Source organism: Hyla sarda, chromosome 9 (genome assembly GCF_029499605.1).
Source record: "Hyla sarda isolate aHylSar1 chromosome 9, aHylSar1.hap1, whole genome shotgun sequence".
Lineage (NCBI taxonomy): Eukaryota > Metazoa > Chordata > Amphibia > Anura > Hylidae > Hyla > Hyla sarda.
Window position 1 is genome coordinate 133,952,597 of NC_079197.1, and position 24,153 is coordinate 133,976,749.

The 24,153-nt window shown below is 44.2% G+C and overlaps 1 protein-coding gene across 2 annotated transcripts; it reads left to right on the forward strand.

The window, feature by feature from the left end:
• Positions 1-591: 591 nt before the first annotated feature.
• HNRNPL (heterogeneous nuclear ribonucleoprotein L) lies at positions 592-14,878 on the forward strand. Of its 2 annotated transcripts, none has more exons than XM_056537850.1 (13): positions 592-1,019; positions 2,522-2,640; positions 2,950-3,190; positions 8,068-8,153; positions 9,398-9,494; positions 9,584-9,656; positions 11,303-11,374; positions 11,862-12,142; positions 12,230-12,351; positions 12,448-12,649; positions 12,854-12,911; positions 13,319-13,414; positions 14,586-14,878. In XM_056537850.1, exons 1-13 carry the CDS (start codon positions 906-908, stop codon positions 14,642-14,644), a joined length of 1,620 nt encoding a protein of 539 aa, XP_056393825.1. In that variant the 5' UTR covers positions 592-905; the 3' UTR covers positions 14,645-14,878. The 2 variants fall into 2 exon arrangements, with proteins under 2 accessions (XP_056393825.1, XP_056393824.1); XM_056537849.1 differs by having other exon boundaries at positions 595-1,019; positions 12,854-12,923.
• Positions 14,879-24,153: the final 9,275 nt, after the last annotated feature.

Sequence of the window (24,153 nt, forward strand, 5' to 3'; positions counted from 1 at the left end):
CGTGCGGACATTCCCATGCGTGAACATAGCCTAAGGCTCCATGTACAAGTAATGTGAACAGAGCCCAACGCTTCATGCACAAGAAGTGTGAACAGAACCTAATGCACCATGTACAAATGGTCATGAATGGCACTTGAGGATTCATGCACAAGTAGCGTGAACAGAACCGAAGATTTTTGCACAGATTGTGTGAACAGAGCCTAAAGCAGCAGTCTCCAAACTGTGACCCTCCAGATGTTGCAAAACTACAACTCCCAGCATGCCCGGACAGCCAACGGCTGTCCGGGCATGCTGGGAATTGTAGTTTTGCAACATCTGGAGGGCCACAGTTTGAAGACCACTGGCCTAAAGTGTCGTGCACAAGCAGTGTGACTAGAACCTAAAGCACCATGTACAAATGGTGTGAACACAACCTAAGGTTTTATGCACAACTAAGGCTTCGTGAACTGGTAATGTGAACAGAGCCTAAAGCTTCATGCACATCATACACAACTAGTGTGAACAGCGCCTAAGGCTTCATGCACACACAGATATGACCAGTAATACTATTATCTTTTTAATGAATGAGAGGCCATTACACAGTAAACGCGCACACACAAAATGGCGGCTCAACGCCTCACAGACAACAGCCAATAAGAGCAATGCGGGAAAGAAGCGGCACAAAAGACCTGACTGACGTGTTCTGTAACCAATGAGAGAAGCGGACTTTGAATCCCCTCCCCCTCTCATCGTATCCAATAGGCTTCTCTACTGCTTGATTGACGCCACCTTTCAACCAATGAACGAACTCTACGTAGGAGTGGCGTTCCTTTAGACCAATCACGGAGCAGTAAGGAGGCGGAGTGGTTGAGGTTTAGCCCCGGCGCCATGTTAAGGAGCTCTCAATCCCGGCGGAGGCTCTGAAGATGGCGGCAGCAGCAGCTGTTGGAGGAAGGTCAGCTTATTACGGGAACGAAGGTGGCCGTGCCCCAAAAAGGCAGAAGACGGACGGGACCGACGACAACGTGGCGGCCACTGCGGTAAGAGCGCACACTTTGGTTCTAGTTCAGACCTCGCGGTTTTGTACACGCCCTCCCCCTATTGTGAGGCGCCTGGTACAATGGTAACGGCCGTATCCATGGCGCACTGTGCGGGATAGTCGCACGTTATACTGTATAGGGGGGTGTATTTATTATCCTCATGTCCTATAGCGGGTTCCTATGTTGTTTTATGCATCTCTTGTCCCGGATCGGCTTCTCGTAAGTCTACGTTATAAATTCTGGCCCTGGGGGAGGGGAGCCCACTGTGTAGTCATCAGGTCACGTGATCCGGGAGGCCCAAGGACCCCCTCCCTCCTAGGGCTGTCCTCCGTATTGCCTGATAGGCCATACTAGACTCTCACTAGGTCTGCAACCTGTAGTAGCAGCGTTTCCCAACCAGGGCGCCTCCAGCTGTTGCAGAACTACAACTCCCAGCATGCCCGGACAGCCGAAGAGTTTTGATAAATCTCCCCCACACTCCTTGCCCCTTTGTTTTTTTTTTTTGTTGGGGGGAGGGGGATGACGACGACATCTTTTTATCCCTAATTTGTCCTTTTTTTTTTTTTTTTTCCTGCTTTCTTTCCCAAATTTGTCCTTTTTCCCCCTGCTTTCTTTCCCATCTCTAGGCAGCATCTATGTACAGTAGAATCTCCCAATAGTGGACACTCATGGGGGATGAAAGTGTCCCCTATTGAGAGAGAGAGAGAGAGAGAAAATAGCCTCAAAAATCTTCCTGCAGCCGTTGGCTGTCCGGGCATGCTGGGAGTTGTAGTTTTGCAGCATCTGGAGGTCCGCAGGTTGGAGACCACTGCACTAGAGTGTAATTACCTATACAAAGCAATATTACAGTATAATTTCCCCTTATCACTCCCCTGTACCATTTAATCCCCTTTTATACCCTGTGCCATCTTATTCCCTTTGTGTATTGTGCCAAATTACACTCCGGTTACCCCCTGTGCCACATCATTTCCCTTTGATCCCCCTGGGCGGTTTCATTCATGGCACAGGGGGCAACAGCTGGAGGCACTGGTTGGGAAACCCTGTTTTTAGAAGACAAATGAAGAAAAATCAGTTTTGGTAGACTTGAGCCTATACACTGGCAGTAACTGGAAATGTCCCTTGTGCCCCTTATTGTTTCTGTCCCCCTTTGTGATGACCCGGATCATGTGGTTATAGCAGGTCAGTAGATGTGACGTCCATGGAGTGTGGGGCAGACTTCCCGGACATGAGGCAGCAGCTTTTCTCCCTTGGGAGGATCTGGTGAAGCTGCAGATGCTATTAGGCTTTTTTCTTTCTCATGGATGATGTTGCATAGATAGTGGTGCAAGAAAATGTTATATAGTGCAAAAGTACAGGTGTAAATAGTACAACAAACATGATTACTGTGCAGAAAGCTGTAATGTTATGTATCTAAGCTATTGATCTAGGCATAGCCCACAGATAGTAATAGGCACCAGTATTGCAACGGTTACTAATGTCCGTTTTTCTCTTCTCTTTATCAGGAAGGATACGAGGACCCTCACAAGCCCCCGGCTTCTCCGGTGGTCCATGTGAGGGGACTAATTGATGGAGTGGTGGAGGCTGACCTCGCAGAGGCGTTACAGGAGTTTGGTACCATCGGGTAAGTCAGATTGGGGAAGATTTATCAAAACCTGTGCAGAGGAAATTGGAGCAGTTGCCCAAAGCAGCCAATCAGATTGTTGCCTTTAGTTTTTTTGAGGGCTTTTCAAATACCATATTACAGAGGTATTTGCTTCTAGGCTAGGATATCTGCTAAATATTGATTGTATGGTGGCACCCCAACCCCCACCAGCTAAGTATGGCTTTACACATGATCCAGTAGGCAGCCTGCTCCTGTATATGTCTAAATATCAAATCTGGTTTTTGGTTTTTATTTATGGCTTATCTGCTTCATCTCTTATTTTTGCAGTTATGTAGTTGTGATGCCGAAGAAGAGACAGGCCCTGGTGGAGTTTGAGGACATCCTGGGAGCCTGTAATGCTGTCAACTATGCAGCAGACAACCAGATCTACGTTGCTGGTCATCCAGCTTTTGTCAACTACTCCACCAGCCAGAAGATCTCACGGCCTGTTGACACCGGAGATGATTCAAGGGGGGTCAACAACGTCTTACTCTTCACCATCCTCAACCCCATCTATTCAATCACAACGGTAAGAACAGCTGTCTGGTGACAAGGAGCCAGGTGTCCGACATATGGCAAGCCATTTGCCCTCATGACTGCATTATCTTTAAGGCAGTGTTTTCGAACCAGAGTGCCTCCAGCTGTTGCAAAACTACAACTCCCAGCATGCCCGGACAGCCAACAGCTGTCTGGCCATGCTAGGAGTTGTAGTTTTGCAACAGCTGGAGGTGCTCTGGTTGGTTAAACATTTACCTGTACTATATACAGTGTTTCTCCGAAAATAAGACCGGGTCTTATATTAACTTTATTTGCAAAAAAAAACACACTAGGGCTTGGGGGGGGGCACAGTTTGTGGCTAAAGATTTTAAGGAAATTGCTTTTGAATTAGCATATTTCACATATATTTTAATAAATAGACTTCTACAAACCACAGTAACTTTGTACCAGAGTATGAAATACTATATCTGCAGGGTACTTAGTGGAACATGTATAGTCAAGAGACAAACATCTATTTCCATGGTTAGCTACAAGTGTTTATCAACCGGATAAAATATCCAAGTATTGCTTAACATTCTAATCATTTCAGGTATTTAATATAAATAGAAAGAGGCGAACAAATTGGTGGTTAGGTAATAAGATGCACATACATTTGTCTCAATATAGATCTCTTTAAACCACTGGGCAAGATAAACTAGTTCATAAATAATGAATCATATAAATTATCTCCTGAGGATGAATTGGTTCATGTAGATTCATGCAGATATTTCATGTTAATATTCATGTAAATTAAATACATGGGTGTGAACAGTAGGTTATTAGGTCGATTAGAGCTTGTGTGTTATCAAAGTAATAGCGCAGAAAACGTTAGTTGGTATATTTAGTAGTAATGATGCCGTGTATAAGGGCTTTCAGTACGGAACAGCTGTATTTCAATGCAAAGGCTACAGAGGGCAGGAAAGATAAAACAATGGTGCTCGGCACTGCTCAACCCGTATAGTGGGTGTCCCTGTTCTCTGGTTACCTTCAATAGAGGTAAAGAACTGCTATTAAAAGGTTTAGTTGGTCTGGGCAGTGTAGTGACGCCTTAAAGGGGTATTCCAGGAAAAACTTTTATATATATATATATATATATATATATATATATATATATATATATATATATATATATATATATATATATATATATATATATATATATATATATATATATATATATATATATATAATATATAATATATAATATATAATATATAATATATATAATATATAATATATAATATATAATATATAATATATAATATATAATATATAATATATATATAATATATCAACTGGTTACAGATTTGTAAATTACTTCTATTAAAAAATCTTAATCCTTTCAGTACTTATGAGCTTCTGAAGTTAAGGTTGTTCTTTTCTAAGTCCTCTCTGATGAAACGTTTCTCGGGAAACTCCCAGTTTAGAAGCAAATTCCCATAGCAAACCTCTTCTAAACTGAACGGTTCCTGAGACACGTGTCATCAGAGATTACTTAGACAGAAAAGAACAACCTAAACTTCAGAAGCTCATAAGTACTGAAAGGATTAAGATTTTTTTTTTAATAGAAGTAATTTACAAATCTGTTTAACTTTCTGGAGCCAGTTGATATAAAAAAAAAGTTTCCCTGGAATACCCCTTTAAGTTTGGATGATGTTTCCTGCACTGCTCCAGTTAGGCTGGGTTCACACCACGTTTTTGCAGTACAGTTCCCTGTTTTAAAACTATATGGAAACAAATGAGACCATATGCATGGACTTTCCATTGAAAAACGTATGCCAAAAGATGCATCAGGTTGTCAGTCTTGCATCCTGTATGGTTTTGTCGGGTGTGTTTTTTTTTTTTTTTTTTTTTTTTTTTATTCCTCCCTGTACCCAAACCAGTCGCCTCCCACGGTTTGGTCCAGATGAAAAACCATATTGAAACATATATATGCGTACGGTTCCATCCAGTTTTCACCATACAGTCTTTCACTTTGCTCAGTATTTATTTTTTATTTTTTTCTGGAATTTCAAACAAGTGAAACTTTATTCATAATGGAGTGAAGTTAAAGTATACACTGGCCATTGTGGTAACAAAGTAAAAAATACTGTATCTGCCGGGTACCTTGCAGTAAAACATACACACTCGAGAGACAAACACTCGTAAATAGATGGATTTGATCAACGGAATAAAATATGCAAATATAGCCTAAGCGCATTCAGTCATTTCAGGTATTTAATATAAATAGAAATAGGTAGTTTACTTAATAATATGCACGTTAACTTGTATCAATATACCGTATATACTCGAGTATAAGCCGACCCGAGTATAAGCCGAGACCCCTAATTTCAACCCAAAATCCCAGGAAAAGTTATTGACTCGAGTATAAGCCTAGGGTGGGAAATACCTCATCCCCCCCCTGTCATCATCCAGACCCGTCATTAACATCCTCATCATCATCCCCTTGTTATCATCCCACACATCCCCCCTTCATCATCCCCTTATCATCCCACACATCCCCCCTTCATCATCCCCTTATCATCCCGCACATCCCCCCCTTATCATCCCACACATCCCCCCTTCATCATCCCCTTGTCATCATCCCACACATCCCCCCTTATCATCCCACACCCCCCCTTCATCATCCCCACCCCCCTTCATCATCCTCTTCTCATCATTCGCCCTCAGTGGTCTTCAACCTGCGGACCTCCAGAGGTTTCAAAACTACAACTCCCAGCAAGCCCGGGCAGCCATCGGCTGTCCGGGCTTGCTGGGAGTTGTAGTTTTGAAACCTCCGGAGGTCCGCAGGTTGAAGACCACTGCGGCCTTCAACATCATCCAGCCCCCTCTCACCCCCTTTAGTTCTGAGTACTCACCTCCGCTCGGCGCTGGTCCGGTCCTGCAGGGCTGTCCGGTGAGGAGGTGGTCCGGGCTGCTATCTTCACCGGGGGCGCCTCTTCTCCGCGCTTCCGGCCCGGAATAGAGGCGTTACCTTGACAATGACGCAGAATTACGTTGGCAATGAACGCACCTCTGCGTCGTTGTCACGGCAACGTGACTATTCTGAGGCCGGGCCCGAAGCGCTTAGAAGAGGCCTCCCCGGTGAAGATAGCAGCCCGGAACACTATCCCACCGGACCACCTCCTCACCGGACAGTCCTGCAGGACCGGACCAGCGCCGAGCGGAGGTGAGTACTCAGAACTAAAGGGGGTGAGAGGGGGCTGGATGATGTTGAAGGCCGCAGTGGTCTTCAACCTGCGGACCTCCGGAGGTTTCAAAACTACAACTCCCAGCAAGCCCGGACAGCCGATGGCTGCCCGGGCTTGCTGGGAGTTGTAGTTTTGAAACCTCTGGAGGTCCGCAGGTTGAAGACCACTGCGGGTGGGGGAGTTCACTCGAGTATAAGCCGAGGGGGGTGTTTTCAGCACGAAAAATCGTGCTGAAAAACTCGGCCTATACTCGAGTATATACGGTAGATCTCTGTAAATAACTTGGTTCATGCAAGAGAAATTATGATTCATTCTGCATAAACAATTCTATCCCTGGAGGAGGAATTGGTTCATGTAGATAAATTCATGCAGATATTTCATGTTAATGGATTTGTGTAATTAAATAAATTAATGCAGTTCTAATGACGCAGATAAAGTTAATTGGTGTGAACAGCAGGTCATCTGTTCAATAGAGCTTGTGTATTCAACTAAGTAAGGCATATGGCAGAAACTTGAGCCTATGAGGCCCCTGGATTGACTTTCTCAATCTAACTTTGTCATCCTCCCCCACCCCCCTTTGAGCCATTTCTTAGGGAGGGTTGGAAAGCCTAGGCCAGTGTTACCCAACCAGGGTGCCCCCAGCTGTTGCAGATCTACAACTCCCAGCATGTTTGGACAGCAGAAGGCTGTCCGGGCATGCTGGGAGTTTTGTGTGTGTGTGTGGTGCCATAGGCCGCCGCCACCCGCTTCTCTCCCCTACCTATCCGGGGGTCCTGAGACCTATCATGCAGCAAGAGCAAGAAGTAGCGTGGGCTCCGTGGGTTGGGGGGGCATTATTGGCAAGGTAATTGCTGATGCCGATAATGCCCAAAATCGTGATTTGTGAGCCCTGAGTTCTCATTGCATGTATGTTCAGTTTTAGCCTTTTGTATGTACCTGTGTATCTGTCGGCCATGTGCTCTGTTTCCACCTTCATGTCTTCTACATACAGAAAGTATGACTAGACCTTGTTTGATGGTTGTATGCATACAAATTTTTAATTTTCTGGTTTAGCTCTAAATGAAGGGGATTTGTTTAGTTAGAACTTTTTATTTATTATACATTTTTGCTGAAAAATACACACTTAGAGAAAATAAAAATAAGAGAATGGAAAACTAAGGCTGCGTTCACATCACGATTTCTCCATCCGACTTGAGTACACGATTTTATAACTTAAAATTGTATATAAAGTCGTATCCATTACACACATCCAATTTAATCTGTATCCGATTCCACACGATTTTTGTTCAGCTCTGAAATCGTGGTCAAACCCCGTTTCAGACCCGAACAAAAATCTCATATCAGATGTGTGTAATGGATCCTATTTTTTTTATTTATTTTTGTTTTTTTTGGAGGTCAATGGATCCAACTTTATATACAATTTCATATGATTTTAAGTTATAAAATCGTGTACTGAAGTCGGATGGAGAAATCGTGATCTGAACGTAGCCTAAGACGTGGTGGTGGTGGTTGTAGTTTTACAACAGATGGAGGTCTGGACTTTGGAGAACACTGATCTAGGACTATTTATTACAATTTATGCATCTTCTTTATATGTAAAAACCAAAATAGTCAAGTCTTAATAGGTACTCCTGAAGTATGTGGTGTTCCAACATATAACTATTTGAATTTGTTTCAGGATGTGTTGTATACCATCTGTAACCCTTGTGGACCTGTCCAGCGGATTGTCATCTTCAGGAAGAATGGAGTCCAAGCTATGGTGGAATATCCTTTTTAGAATTTCAGGGCTTCTGATGATTATAAAAAATGTTTCTGATTTATTGATGTGAGGAAATGCTCAGCTACATCTGAGGTATTCAATAATATTGGAAGTTTTGTAACATTCTGGCTGTGGTGCCCTTTAACCTTAAGCTAGCAGCTTTATTTAAAAAAAAGAGTAGCAGCGCTCAGCTGACTTAAAAATGTCCAAACTTTATTCCTGATCCATTAAGGAGCCTGAGGGTGGAGATCAATGCCATCAGCTGAAGCTGAATAAAAGTGGCAAATGGTAATTTCATTGTAGCGGTTTGTTAAAACACTCGTGCACCCCTGCTGATCACACCTGCACCCATTCATTGTTTACCAGGCATAGTGCTGTACACTTACCACCTGCAGTTGGTATCCCATCTAAATCCTTTTCAATCAAATTTGATTTTACTTTACTTTGCACAGCGGAGTTGTAGTGCAGGGGAGGAGTAAGTCAGACTTCCACTGATATATTAATGGCATTTAAAAAAAAGTGTAAATTATATCAGGGGACAGTACAGAGATCTCTCCCATGATCTTTTTATACCCAGGACTGTATCTATAACAAGGGGGCATCCTCTAGAGGAAAGAAGGTTTCTACACCAGCACAGACGGGGGTTATTTACTGTAAGAGCAGTGAGACTGTGAAATTCAATGCCTGAGGAGGTGGTCACGGTTAACGCTGTAAAATAATTAAAAAGGGGTCTGGATGCATTTTTGGAGGATAACATTACAGGTTATGTATACTAGATTTATAGGGACAGAACATTGATCCAGGGATTTATTCTGATGCCATATTTGGAGTCGGGAAGGAATTTTTACCTCTAGTACGAGGGTTTTTTGCCTTCCTCTGGATCAACTCAATAGGGACTGATTAGGGTTATAATTTGAACTTGATGGACTCTGGTCTGTCTTCGACCTTATGAACTGTTACTATGTAGTGGTACACACATGAAGTATTCATACCGGTGCAGAGGAAAAGTTGCCCATAGCAACCAATCAATCACTTCTTTCTTTTAAAAGGGCCTATGCAAAATGAAAGGAGCGATCTGATTGGTTGCTATGGGCAACTTTTCCTTTGCACAGATTTTGATAAATCTCCCCCATTGTGTTCCTTTATGCTGTGCGTTGTCTTGATCTGTAGCAGATGGTGGAATTCAGGCCAGGAACTAATGCAATGTCAAAGATATTATGTTGCCGTATTTTTCCTTAACCATTCGCACATTTGACTCAGTGCAAAGTGCTCAGCGTGCTAAGGCCTCTCTGAATGGAGCAGACATATACTCTGGATGTTGCACTTTAAAGATTGAATATGCTAAGGTAAGCATCAGATGTTAAAACGGGTATTGAGTCCTCTTACTCTAGGGTCCATATTGTGATTAATTTTTGTATTTGTGGTTTTTCCACAGCCCACTAGACTGAATGTCTTCAGAAACGATCAGGACACTTGGGACTATACTAACCCGACACTAAGCGGACAAGGTAACAATTTCCCTTTACGTGTATTATGTGTATACATTCAATATTCATTAGTTTGATCAAATGCACCAGACTGGCACGTCACACTCTAATGCCATTGCTTTGGTTCTTGGCTACCAAGAAACATGGTCTCTCTTGTTCCTAACCTGCAGCTGTAATTTTCTCAGTGTAAGGTGTGGATAGAAGTGCAAGTTAGTTAGTGTCTCTCAAATTCAATAATTTCCAAAGTTTACATGCACCATGTGTCTGAAATATATTCCTGTGAGTCATTTGGCTCCTGACCGTTTCTCCCTAGAGCAAGCAATGGCATTACATGTCCAAACCTAACACATTTCTTTTCCAATGTACATAGTAGAATCCATGTGCAGGGGCCAGCTCAGTGCTGCCTGAGATGAAGGCGTTGCTCTGTAACTGACCCTTGAGGTGACAGTACTGGTTTACAGGGGTGTCCCACTAATGGGAAGTTCCCGGCTCCCTCTTGGGGTCCAGGACTGACAGGCCCTTGTCTGCACATTGTTTGTTATAAACACACAGTGTAGTGAGAAAGCATGGAGACACTCATCGCAGAAATACCAGGCCTTCTGCAGAGCTCACACACGGAGAACATCACATGGTGAACCAAGAGAAAGTCGCTGAAACTGGGGCTTCAACAGGCATGTAACAAGTACAGTGATGCTTTCAACACGCTGCAGACATGACAAGTACAGAGACCGTTCTCTACATTACAGCAGACATTTTACAAGTTCAGTGAAACTGATCGCTACATGCAATAGCAGTGTATTCACAGTGAACACAGTCATGTAACGGGCACAGAAGTGGGGTCTGCACATGCCATGGCAGGCAAAGACGGGACATGCTACAACATTAGCCCCACGTGAACCTCCATTCCCACAACAGACAGTTCCTCCTCACCAACCAAGTCCAGAAGAGCCGAACACAACCTTTTTACACCTCTTCAAGATAACAGGACGTGTGACAGACACCATCTAGCAGCATCACGAGAAACATGCACATGGAGCACACAGAACATGGAGAAACATTTTAGCAACTTGTCAACCTTTTTACAGAATTGTTGCGTTGTGTTTGAACTTCGATGTAACTCATGACTGAAACCATGTGATGCAGGGTCGCAACGTGTGTATGGCGGGGCGGCACCTTTCAGAGCTCTGCTTACGCACACATGAGGTATCCAATGGTAAGAGAAATACAGATATGTTGTTGTCACTGGGACACGTCTGTAAGTAAGTCTTTTCTCAATCTTCCCAAATGAAATGTCTTGTGCTCAGTCAGATTTTGCTAAGGGCTGGTGGTTGATTTCTGGGGTGGATGGGTGGATCTGTGTATCAAGGTCACTTTGTTGTGGAGCGCACTAGTGGTCCTTGGTCTGGGTTTGGGAGGTATTAAGGGATACTGATCTTCCATGCCACTGTAGCACTGGTATATGTTTAGAGGGTGCATAGTAGGATGCATAGAATATAATTTATCTTTTTATTTTAATTATTTTATTTATTTTTTAACTTCAAAGCCTTGATACACAGTTCTTTTTAATCGGGGCAGGCAGCAGTACGTTTACCCCAAATTTGATTAGTTGGTGGGGGTTCATGATGGCAGGGTCAGAAAGCTGACTGACCTTTATAATTCATTTACAGGAGATGTAGCAGGAAACCCTAACAAAAGACAGCGAAATCCGCCACTACTTGGAGACCACCCTGCAGAATACGGTAAGAAGACTGTTGCACCCATACTGCATGAATGGGGATCATACATTTCCACTGAACTTATCAGGTACTTATCCCCTATTCCCAGGATAGGGGATAAGTGGATGTTTACACACTACGTGCGTTTCCTCAGCGCACTCCATCCCCCACCTTCCTGGATGTGGGCTATTGACGGCCCTCACAGCCTATCACTGGCATAGGTGCAGCATCGATGTAAATGACTGAGCCTGCTGTCATTTGCACATGTCTAGGAAGGTGAGGGCCAATGTTAGTGTACCTGTGACCCCCACCAATCGAAAGAATGAGGGAAGGGACAAGCGTGCAGTAACCCTTTGTGTTTTCACACAGGAGTCTGCAAGACAAATGCCACTGTATAACTATATCTGAGGGAAATCATTTTAATGTGAATGTACTTTATATCGTAAATGATGGAAACAACCATTCTGTAGACTGTTACCAATATCTAATATACCTTGTACATCTACCACAGGTGGAGGCCCACATGGTGGTTACCACGGTCACTATCACGATGAGGGTTATGGCCCTCCTCCTCCACACTATGAAAGCAGAAGGATGGGACCACCCCCTGTTGGAGCCACTCGCAGAGGACCAAATCGCTATGGTCCCCAGTATGGTCACCCTCCACCACCACCCCCAGAATATGGCCCCCACGCAGACAGTCCGGTGCTCATGGTGTATGGCCTCGACCCAATCAAGATGAACTGTGACCGAGTGTTCAATATTTTCTGCTTATATGGCAATGTGGAGAAGGTATGGCACTCTGTACACTTAGAAGTTCTTTATTGTAGTGTGCAATATACAGTTACTTTACAGTTACTTTAACTCTTTGACTATTAGGTCAAATTCATGAAGAGCAAGCCAGGGGCAGCTATGGTAGAGATGGCTGATGGGTATGCTGTGGACAGGGCCCTCACGCATCTGAACAATAACTTCATGTTTGGTCAGAAACTAAGCGTGTGGTAAGTTGTTTTTTTATTTTGTATTGCTTAGTGACAGTTTGTGTATTTTTTAGCTTGTGTTTATTTATTTTTTAACTGTGTACTTTAATTTTGTAGCGTATCAAAGCAGCAGTCTATTGTGCCTGGTCAGTCATATGGCCTGGAGGATGGCTCATGCAGCTTTAAGGTGTTCAGTGGCTCTCGAAACAATCGCTTCACTTCACCGGAACAGGCGGCAAAGAACCGCATCCAGCAGCCAAGCAATGTGCTTCATTTTTTCAATGCTCCACCAGAAGTGACTGAACCCAACTTCCTAGAGGTGAGGAACAAAGCATGTCAGGGGTGGCTAGCTATGGCACACTACATAAAAGTAGTTTTCTTGAAGTCTACAGGACTGGCACAAAGATTTTGCTACTTAACCTTTAAAAAAAAGGAATATGTTGCCTATTTCTCCTGTCTACATGTTCTTAATCGGTTTTATATTAAACTCACACAATGTGGCTTACCTTTTCTGTTTTTGTAGATTTCTGATGAGTTGGGTTTAAAAAAACCCGCTTCTGTCAAAGTGTTTTCTGGCAAGAGTAAGTCTCTAGGTATTTATGTCCAACTACTTTGTTTACTTTTATACACTAAACTGTCTTGTATAAGAATCATATGCAATCGATATCTCCCTATTTTTTTTTTTTAAATGAGCACTACAATAAACTTGGTTCCCAAGATCCCCAGCATATAACTGGTTGATTTGACCAGCTACTCGCTTTCCAGCAGATGTCGTACGGCATAGCACATTTATCACCATCTGTAAAAAATGGCTTTAAAACGGTTACTGTTATGTTAGTCTGCCCCTTTATATAATTTAGCATATTGCTGAATGTCTGTAGCTGCTCGTTCCCTCCTGGAACACGATATAGAAATTTTAAATGATCGGCTGGTGACTTAACTTTGTATCTGTCTTCAGTATTTAAGTCTCTTGGTTTTGTTTTTCTAGGTGAAAGGAGCTCCTCTGGGCTGCTGGAGTGGGAATCCAAGAGCGACGCCCTGGAAACTCTCAGTCTCCTGAATCATTTCCAGATGAAGAATCCTAGTGAGTGCTTGTACCTATGTATAGGTGTACACCAGTGTTTCCCAACCAGGGTGCCTCTAGCTGTTGCAAAACTACAACTCCCAGCATGCCCGGCCCGCCTTCAGCGGGCCGGGCATACTGGGAGTTGTAGTTTTGCAACAGCTGGAGGCACCCTGGTTGGGAAACACTGGTGTAGAATATGTTAATAAATACTGTCATTTCACAAAATTGTTAGTTTTTTTGCACACTGTGTGAGATAAAAAGAAAAAAAAGGTAGTGAGGTCACTTTCATTCGTGTTATAGTCAAGGGGTTTTCTACCGGAAAACATTCTTTTGAAATCAACTGGTGCCAGAAAGTTAAACAAATCTGTAAATTACTTCTATGTAAAAAATCTTAATCCTTCCAATACTTATCAGCTGCTGTATGCTACAGAGGAAGTTTTTTCTTTTTGAATTACCTTTCTGCCTGACCACAGTGCTCTCTGCTGACACCTCTGTCCATGCCAAGAACTGTTCAGAGCAAGATAGGTTTGCTATGGGGATTTGCTCCTACTCTGGACAGTTCCTAAAATGGACAGAGGTGTCAGCAGAGAGCACTGCGGTCAGACAGAAAGGGAATTCAAGAAGAAAAGAACTTCCTCTGTAGTATACAGCAGTTGATTAATTTAAATAAAAAATAATTCCAGTGGAGTACCCCTTTTCAAGGTACAGATTGACGAAATATTAGGGTTTTGGATATGGGAGGGTAAGAATTATCTTGTGTAGAGATGAGTGAACTTACAGTAAATTTGATTCGTCACGAACTTCTCGGCTTGGCAGTTGATGACTTTTCCTGCATAAATTAGTTCATCTTTCCGGTGCTCCGGTGGGCTGGAAAAGGTGGATACAGTCCTGGGAGACTTTCCTAGGAATGTATCCACCTTTTCCAGCCCACCGGAGCACCGGAAATGAGTGGGGGGAAAAAATAGTGGAACTGCCATAAGTTAGAAAAATATCATGATACACACACTTGGTCATACTGCCCAGCACTAGGATGAAGTAGTTAAGTATAGAATCAAAAAAGGACAAAATGCTGCAGTGTTAAAGTTCTGTATTGTAGCAAGGTTAATGATTTGTAAATGTCTGGTGTATTTTTGATCTGTGGGTTTGTTACACAATCAGATTAATTGCTACTGTGTCTTGTATTTTTCAGATGGCCCATACCCTTACACCTTGAAGCTATGCTTCTCCACTGCCCAGCATGCCTCATAACATCAGGACGTGACAACATTGCTACTTCCCTGCCGCTAATGTTTAGTTCCAGTTGGGCTCCTTGAGCTATTTTTTTATTTTCAGTTTATTACATAACTTTTTTTTATGTATGGTTGTGCCCGTCTTTAGCACGTGGTAATAAATTGTTTGGGGGGTACTTGTGTTGTGTTAATGAGTGTTTGTTTGCTAGTCTTTCCCATGTCGAATAAAGCCTGAAGCTTTGATTGGTAACTATATAGTCTTGTATGAACTCTGTATAGACTCCCCAAAAAACCTCAGAGGCTTACTAAAGAGGTTATCATAGAAAAATGGCTGAGCAGAAACACCAGCAACAACTTAGGGGCAAGGATGGCGGTATTTCTGGAAACGAGAATCTTACTGTTAAAATGCAAACACTTTGAATAGCCAACTTCTGATATCAAGATTCTCTAAATATCTAGATCAGTGCTTAAGTAAAACTACAACTCCCAGCATTCCTGGACAGCAATCTGCCACCTCTCTCTAGCATTGTCCCAAAGTCACATCCTGAAGGGTTCATTCTGAAGTGCTTAAAGGTGTATTGCAGTGTAAGAAAACGTATCCACTGTCCACAGGATAGGGAAAAGTGTCTGATCCCGGGGTCTGACATTCTGCCTGGTGTCCAGCTCTCCTCTTGCACAGAGCATGCTCCGCTCTGTTCAAGTACTTACGTGTTTCCCAACCACCCAGGCTATCCAGGCCTTCGGCTCTCCGGGCATGCTGGGATTTGTAGTTTTCAACAGCAGGAGACACCCTGGCTGGGAAATACAGAAGTATAGTTGACGCCTGCACGTTGCGGTGGTCTACATGCTCCCCTCCATGTATCCCTATTGGAGAGACAGATAAAATCCACATCAGTATCACTATGGGAAAGATATAAACATGCTTTATCAGTGCTCTTGTAGTTCTTACTCCCTGCCCAATCTGTATACAGAATCTATATGCCGAAGTATAGCAAAGTAAATCAAACTGAGCCATTGTCAGTTTCAAATGCTTCTGCGTTCTGTATTGCTCTCCACTGAGCTTTATTTCAAATCCTTCAAGCTTATATCACCTTTGTCATTAACATAAGTTCCCAGCCCCTGCTAGGGGGAAAGACATGCCATTCCTCAATGTTTACGGGCTTCCTTTGTTCAGTCTTCACACGATGGGAAGGGTGATACCGGAAGATGGTGGGGGCAAGATGAGAGAGTAGATGGGGGCTCCTAAATGAACATTTTTACATGGAAGAAAAACAGATACATCTATTACTATACATGGAGGGGGCGTGTTGGCCTCTGCTACGTGCATTGGAGATCTGGGGTGGCGTGCGGGAGTCCCAGCAGTTGAACACACAGGTCCTAACCCCATTATAAAGTGACCTTTTGTCATGCAAAACAAATTAGAATTAAATCAATCTCTCATCGCTGTGAAATCCAATTTCCTAAATTGAATATACAGTGGTGCAAAAAAGTATTGTCAGCTACTAGAGGTGAGCGAAGCTAGTGATTTAATTCGTCACAAACCTTGCGGCTAGGTGGTTGCAGACTTTAGCTTGCATAAATGAGTTCAGCTTTCAGGTGCTCCAGTGGGCTGGAAAAGGTGGATACAATCCTAGGAGAAAGTCAGCAACGGCTGAGCCACGAGGTTTGTGGCGAATCGAATCACTAACTTCGCTCATCTCTTAGCCACCAATTGTGTACGTTCTCCCACTTAAAAAGATAAGAGGCCTGTAATTTTCACCATAGGTATACCTCAACTATGAGAGACATAATGAGAGAAAAAACATAAAATCACTTGTGTATTTTGACACATTCCTCCATGGAGATCTCCTCTAGAGCAGTGATGTTTTGGGGCTGTCGCAGGGCAACACGGACTTTCAACTCCCTCCTAAAGGTTTTCTATGGGGTTGAGATCTGGACACTGGCTAGGCCACTCCAGGACCTTGAAATGCTTCTTACGAAGTCACTCCACCGTTGCCCAGGTGGTGTGTTTGGGATCGTTGTCATGCTGAAAGACCCTGCCATGTTTCATCTTCAATGCCCTTGCTGATGGAAGGAGGTTTTCACTCAAAATCTTAGGATACATGGCACTCACTGTTCATTCTTTCCTTTACGCAGGTCAGTCGTCTTGGTCCCTTAGCAAAAAATTGCCCCTAAGCATGTTTCCACCCCATGCTTCAGTGTAGGTATGGTGTTCTTTGGATGCAACTCAGCATTCTTTCTTCTCCAAACATGACGAGTTGTTTTTACCAAAAAGTTCTACTTTGGTTCCATCTGACCATATGACATTCTCCCAATACTCTCTTGGATAATCCAAATGCTCTCTAGCAAACTTCAGACGGGCGATCTGCGGTGATTCTGGTCACTCGGGTCAGTGGTGACCCGATGACCCGGAACTAGATGATCGGCGGTGTACGATACACCGCCAATCGCCTGCTGTTGCTGGAGAGAGGTGACAACTGTCACCTCCCCAGCAACGCTGCTATTGGCCGGCGATCGTCCATCCAATAGCAGTGCAGCAGAGGAGGGGTTAACGGTCCCTTCCCGCTGCTGCACCTGTGCTCTCTGTTCAGTCAGCGGGTGCAGCAGTGAGAAGAAGCCGTGGATCCTCCCTCGGAGCTCCGGAGCTCCCTCAGGAGCCTTAGAATAGGGACAGCGGATTGCAGGGACAGGTAGGGGTTAATAAAGTTAAAGTCCCCCCCCCCGACCCCTAATAGGTCCCCAAGGGTCCTATTAGGGTCTGATCCCTTATCCCGGGTCCTATTAGGGGTTCAGGGAGCTGCGTGCGCCACCCCTTTTTTTTTTTTTCCATTACTGTTTTACACTTTTTACACCAAGCACCACACAGTACATACTTCCCCGCACACACCCTCCCCCCGCCACCATAGAAAAAAGGCGATGGCCCGCCGCGGCGTTTTCGGTAGCGGAGGCTTACGCTTTTTTAATCTCTGATTCGATCTGCCAGTGAGGAAGATCCTACATTTTTGTGTTCTTTCTCGTCCTCCTAATCATCTAGTAGTGATGATGAGTCCCCTGTACGGCGGCGGAGACGTCGCCAGGCGAGGCCACGCACCCCCCATGAGAGTGACCCAGTGGCCGACACTAGTACGAGTGGCAATGCCGCTCGTAAAAGGAGTCCGGCCCCCCCAGACAAGTGCACCGGAGCCCCCTTCCGATGACCCTGTCTGGAGCTCCCAGGGGGTTATCAGCCACGGATTACTGAGTTTGTTGGCTACTCAGGATTCCGGATTGACACGGCTGGCTTCACTGATCTGGACTTTTTAAAGTTTTTTTTTCAGTGACAGCCTGGTCAATCACATGGTGGAGCAAACGAACTTGTATGCCCAGCAGTTCATTGCCCACCACCCCGATTCGCTTTTGAACAGGCCCAATGAATGGCGCGCCATTGATGCAGCGGAAATGAAGACATTTTGGGGCCTCACGCTGCATATGGGCCTGGACAAAAAACCAAGTGCTCGTCATTACTGGAGTGGGGACGTCCTCTATCAGACCCCGCTTTACAGTATGGCGATGACACAGAGGCGGTTCGAGGCCATTCGGAAATGCCTGCATTATGTAGATAATTTGGCATGTCCGCCCCGAGGTGATCCCGCCCATGACCGGCTTTACAAAGTGAGGCCGGTCATCGATCACTTTGGGGCCATATTTTTGGAGGCCCACGTACCGCTCAGGGACCTCTCGGTAGATGAGTCTCTCATCAGTGTTAAGGGGAGACTCCTCTTCCGCCAGTATATTCCCTCGAAGCAGGCGCGGTATGGCATGAAACTCTATAAACTTTGCGAGAGTACCTCTGGGTACACTTGCAGCTTTAGGGTATATGAGGGACGAGATTCCCGTATTGAACCCCCAGAATGTCCCCCCCACTCTGGGTGTTAGCGGGAAACTCGTTTGGCACCTTGTGCACCCATTGCTGGATAAGGGTTTCCACGTATACGTGGATAATTTTTATACCAGCATCCCTCTGTTCAAAACCCTTTCTGCCAGATCCACGTCCGCTTGTGGGACCGTGCAGAAGAACCAGAGAGGTCTCCCTCTAAATTTGGTCCAGACGCCTATCCCCAAGGGTGAGTCCAGTGCCCTGACCCATGATAACCTGTTGTTGGTGAAGTATAAGGATAAGAGGGATGTCCTTATGCTGACCACTATTCATGGGAACAGCAGCACCTCTGTCCCAGGTACCGTGGGACCGGTCCTCAAGCCCGATTGTATTCTGGACTAAAAACGGTATATGGGGGGAGTTGATCTCTCAGATCAAGTCCTCAAGCCATATAACGCCATGCAGAAAACACGGGCATGGTACAAAAAAGTTGCGGTCTACTTGGTACAGGTTGCCATGTACAACGCTTTTGTACTGTCCCAGTACGCTGGCAACACAGGGACATTCCTCCAGTACCAAGAAGAAGTCCTAAGGTTCCTGATCTTTGGCGACCGGGAAAAAGCAGGCCGGACTTCCCAAGGAACTGGAGTAATAGGTGCCAGGATTGTCCCAGGCCAACACTTTCAGGTGAGATCCCCCACAGTGGAAAGAAGGGGCGATCCCAGAAAAGATGCAGAGTTTGTAGCAGGAGGGGGAGACGGAAGGATACCACATATCAGTGTGGCACTTGCCCAGATAATCCGGGCCTCTGCATAGGCTGCTTCAGGGAGTATCACACTTCCATGGAGCCCTAAATTTTCCCTTTTCAGTTTAATTTTCCATAATTTGACCAATGTACCAAGTCCAAAGTACATTCCAAATTGTTAACCTCCTAAAACCACTAAATTGCCCCCAAAAAACTGGAAAAAAAAAAAAAAACCTGATAAGACCTCTGGGGGTGTTTTTTCAAAAATGGGTCATAGGTCACTGAGTCACTATCATCGGGGACTTTTTTATGTTACCTCAAAAGCGCAGCGCTCTCTCCACCTGAGCGGGTGCACATTTGAGGCAACAGGTTAGGGACAGCCACACACATCACATTCCCAGAATGATGATTCAGAGCATAGGGTTTGGGGCGGGCATATTTTTTTTTTAGTTTTGGCTATGCTCTGGGTCATCATTCTGGGTATATATCCTTTTTAATTATAATTTATAATTTTCTGGCCCACTGTACCCCATATTACGGGCCTCTGTACCCCACCTGTATACCCCAGTTACGGCCCGTTGTCCCCCATAGTGTTCCCCTATTTTAGGGCACAGTGCTCCCCCATTAACGCTCCTTGAGGGGGCATCCCACATCCTCTGCTATGAAAAGCTCAAGGCCCCTGACTGACCTCATTTGTATTTACAAATTGTGGGGTGTCTTTTCTGCTATTAACCCTTGTAAAAATGTAAAATTCTTCGGAAAACCCACATTTTAGATAAAAAAAATATATATTTTTTTTACATATGCAAAAGTCGTGAAACCCCTGTGGGGTATTAAGGCTTACTTTACCCCTTGTTACGTTCCTCAAGGGGTCTAGTTTCCAAAATGGTATGCCATGTGTTTTTTTTTTTTTTTTTGCTGTCCTGGCACCATAGGGGCTTCCTAAATGCGACATGTCCCCCCCATTTCAGCAAAATTTGCAAATGTGACTCTTTCTCTTCTGAACATTGACGTCCACTTATGGGGTACCTCCATACTCAGAAGAGATGGGGTTACAAATTGCTATTAACCCTTGCAAAAATGTGAAATTTGGGGGGAAACACATTTTAGTTAAAAAAAAATATATATATATTTTTTTTACATATGAAAAAGTTGTGAAACCCCTGTGGGGTATTAAGGCTCACTTTATTCCTTGTTACGTTCCTCAAGGGGTCTAGTTTCCAAAATGGTATGCCATGTGTTTTTTTTTTGCTGTTCTGGCACCATAGGGGCTCCCTAAATGCGACATGCCCCCCGACCAAAATTTGCTCTCAAAAAGCCAGATATGACTCCTTCTCTTCTGAGCATTGTAGCGCTCCCGTAGTGCATTTGACGTCCACTTATGGCGTACTTCCATACTCAGAAGAGATGGGGTTACAAATTTTGGGAGGTATTTTCTGCTATTAACCCTTGCAAAAATGTGAAATTTGGGGGGGGAAACACAAATTTTAGTGAAAAAATATATATATTTTTTTACATATGCAAAAGTCGTGAAACCCCTGTGGGGTATTAAGGCTCACTTTATTCCTTGTTACGTTCCTCTAGGGGTCTAGTTTCCAAAATGGTATGCCATGTGTTTTTTTTTTTGCTGTACTGGCACCATAGGGGCTTCCTAAATGCGACATGCCCCCCAAGCAAAATTTGCTCTCAAAAAGCCAGATATGACTCCTTCTCTTCTGAGCATTGTAGCGCTCCCGTAGTGCATTTGGCGTCCACTTATGGCGTACTTCCATACTCAGAAGAGATGGGGTTACAAATTTTGGGGGGGTATTTTCTGCTTTAACCCTTGCAAAAATGTGAAATTTGGGGGGAAACACACATTTTAGGGAAAACTATATTTTTTTTTAACATATGCAAAAGTCGTGAAACCCCTTTGGGGTATTGAGGCTCACTTTATTCCTTGTTACGTTCCTCTATTGGTCTAGTTTCCAAAATGGTATGCCATTTGGGGGGTTCTTGTTGTTCTGTTCCTTCTCTTCTGAGCATTGTAGTTCACCCGTAGTGCACTTCAGGTAAACTTATGGGGTACCTCCATACTCAGAAGAGATGGGGTTACAAATTTTGGGGGGTATTTTCCAGGGCTGTGGAGTCGGTAGATAAATGTTCCGACTCCGGAGTTTTCCGTGCTTCCGACTCCCCGACTGTATTAATATGTGAATGTATTTTATTCATTCCTTGAAGGAAAGAAAGGCAACATACATGTCATTACCACAAGACTACTGGCTGGGAAGCCAACAGTCTACTGTATTGAACAGTTTGTGTGCTGATCTGCTGCTGAAGATAGGGCAGTGGGAGGATCCAGGAAGGGGCATTTATTATAAAACATGATTTCCCTAGTAGAATCCCATAGTCAAGTTTAAAGGGGTATGCCGCCCCTAGACATCTTATCCCCTATCCAAAGGAAAGGGGAAAAGATGTCAGATCGCCGGGGTCCCGCTGCTGGGGACCCCCGGGATCGCCACTGCAGCACCGTGCTTTCATTACTACACAGAGAGAGTTCGCTCTGTGCGTAATGATGGGCTATACAGGGGATGGAGCAGCGTGACATCATGGCTCCGCCCCTCATGACATCACGACCCGCCCCCTTAATGCAAGTCTATGGCAGGGGGCGTGACGACCCCCACGCCCCTTCCCATAGACTTGTATTGAGGGGGCGGGCCGTGACATCATGAGGGGCGGGGCCGTGATGTAACGATGCTCCGGCCCCTGTATCGCTCGTCATTACTCGCTCGCTCTGTGCAGTAATGAGCGCGCGGTGCCGCAGCGGCGATCCCGGGGGTCCCCAGCAGCGGGACCCCGGCGATCTGACATCTTTTCCCCTTTCCAAAGGATAGGGGATAAGATGTCAGATCGCCGGGGTCCCGCTGCTGGGACCCCCGGGATCGCCGATGCGGCACCGCGCTATCATTACTGCACAGAGCGAGTTCGCTCTGTGCGTAATGACAGGCGATACAGGGGCCGGAGCATCACTACATCACGGCTCTGCCCCTCGTGATGTCTAGGGGCGGAGTACCCCTTTAAGCTAACAATCGCTGAACTGGATCTTCGCTGAACTGTGCCGGAGCTTTGTATGCTCTCAAGCCTCGTGGAGATTGTTCGCACTGGATATAAGATTGTAGAGAGTTGATAGACCAAAACACGTTTATTTCTTTTTCTGAGAGGTGGATAATTCGGTGTTCTAAGGATTTAACGTCCATCAATTCAATGTCATCCTTAGTGTTACATTCCATAAATTAACCCCCCTTGATCATCTCTCCCAGTGAGTAACATGTTCTCTAATGATGCAATGACCCCGTCCGTGTCCATGTCCGTATTTAAATGTTGTGAGTATTCTGCAATAAAGAAAGAATTTTAGAGAGAAGATTGGTGAGTGCCGGTTTTTCTTCATTATCCTTGGATTAAGAAGTTTTGAATATTGCTGTTTAGAGCGAACCAGAGCACAACCATATCTCTACACTGTTCTCTTACATGACTCATTACATCCCTAGTCCCAACAAGTTTACCCCAGCAGTGCCAGACACCGTTGCTTTCTTTTGTGTTTGAACTATTACTGAATTCTTTGTCAGTGTCGAGGAGCATGCGGGCACGGCAGATAATACGCCACAAAATACGGACATGGACACAGATGGGGTCATTGCATCATTAGAGAACATGTTACTCACTGGGAGAGAGGATCCAGGGGGGTATTTTATGGAATGTAACACTAAGGATGACATTGAATTGATGGACGTTAAATCCTTAGAACACCGAATTATCCACCTCTCAGAAAAAGAAATAAACGTGTTTTGGTCTATCAACTCTCTACAATCTTATATCCAGTGCGAACGATCTCCACGAGGCTTAAGAGCATACAAAGCTCCGGCACAGTTCAGTGATGATCAAGTGTTTGTTAATATTTGGAAGCAAGCGCACTATGAGCACTCAATGAAGTTACTGCATATAGTGCTCACTAGGAATCGCATCGAACACGATAAAGTGAATGAGGACCTTATAAAAACCAAGAATGAATATATCAAAAGAGCATCAGAAGAAATTATTTTTTACTAAACTGAACACCAAGTTAGTTTCCCTACAAGATGATGTGAAAAACAAAAAAAGAGAAACATTTCTCAGGGACAAATCTGATTATGATGGTGATTAAGAATTCCAGTGGCACCCTAAAGCATCTGGACCATTGTTTAAAACCAAATCTACATACTCCTGACGTCCCTCTAAACAACATCATGCTAAACGCACCGAAGACGCACCTAATGTGAATACAACTGACAAGAAATCAACTCAAGTTATCGACATCGCACAAGGGTCCGTCCTTTTAGAAAAAAAAACAATCCGGAGAGGCCCAACCAAGAGATCAAAAAGATCCAAAGAAAAGAAAGACTTGAATCCAATAGTACCTCCTGTTGTTACATCCAATGTTATATCCAACGTGATTAATCTGACTACTGAGGCTATTGACCCTGCTACGGACAGCCTGCTATCAAGAGGACTGAGTTTCGGACTTATAGAACAGTTCAATCCAGTCACTTTTGAAATAGACTTAGCCAGATCACTTGGGACATTAATCTATTTAAGTTTTTTCAAAATAAAAATTTATTTGAGCAAACTGTATGTGATGCCGATACTCCTGTGGAGGCTTCTGGTCTCAGTTTCTTTCCTAAAGAGTGCACGTTATTGGAGTCAGAATGTATAAATATGCTGGCCAACGATTTTGGTGACCCGTTAGGGGAACCTTTTAAAAAAGAAGTGCGATTCTCTAAGGGAAAGAGATCGAAATTCAACCCTCCTATATTCCCAGGGAGTAGTCTGGATTCGTTCCAAAATGCAGTTCTCAATTATGTAAAATCAATATTGTACCATCAGTTACCGTCCAATCTGTCCACAAGTGAGT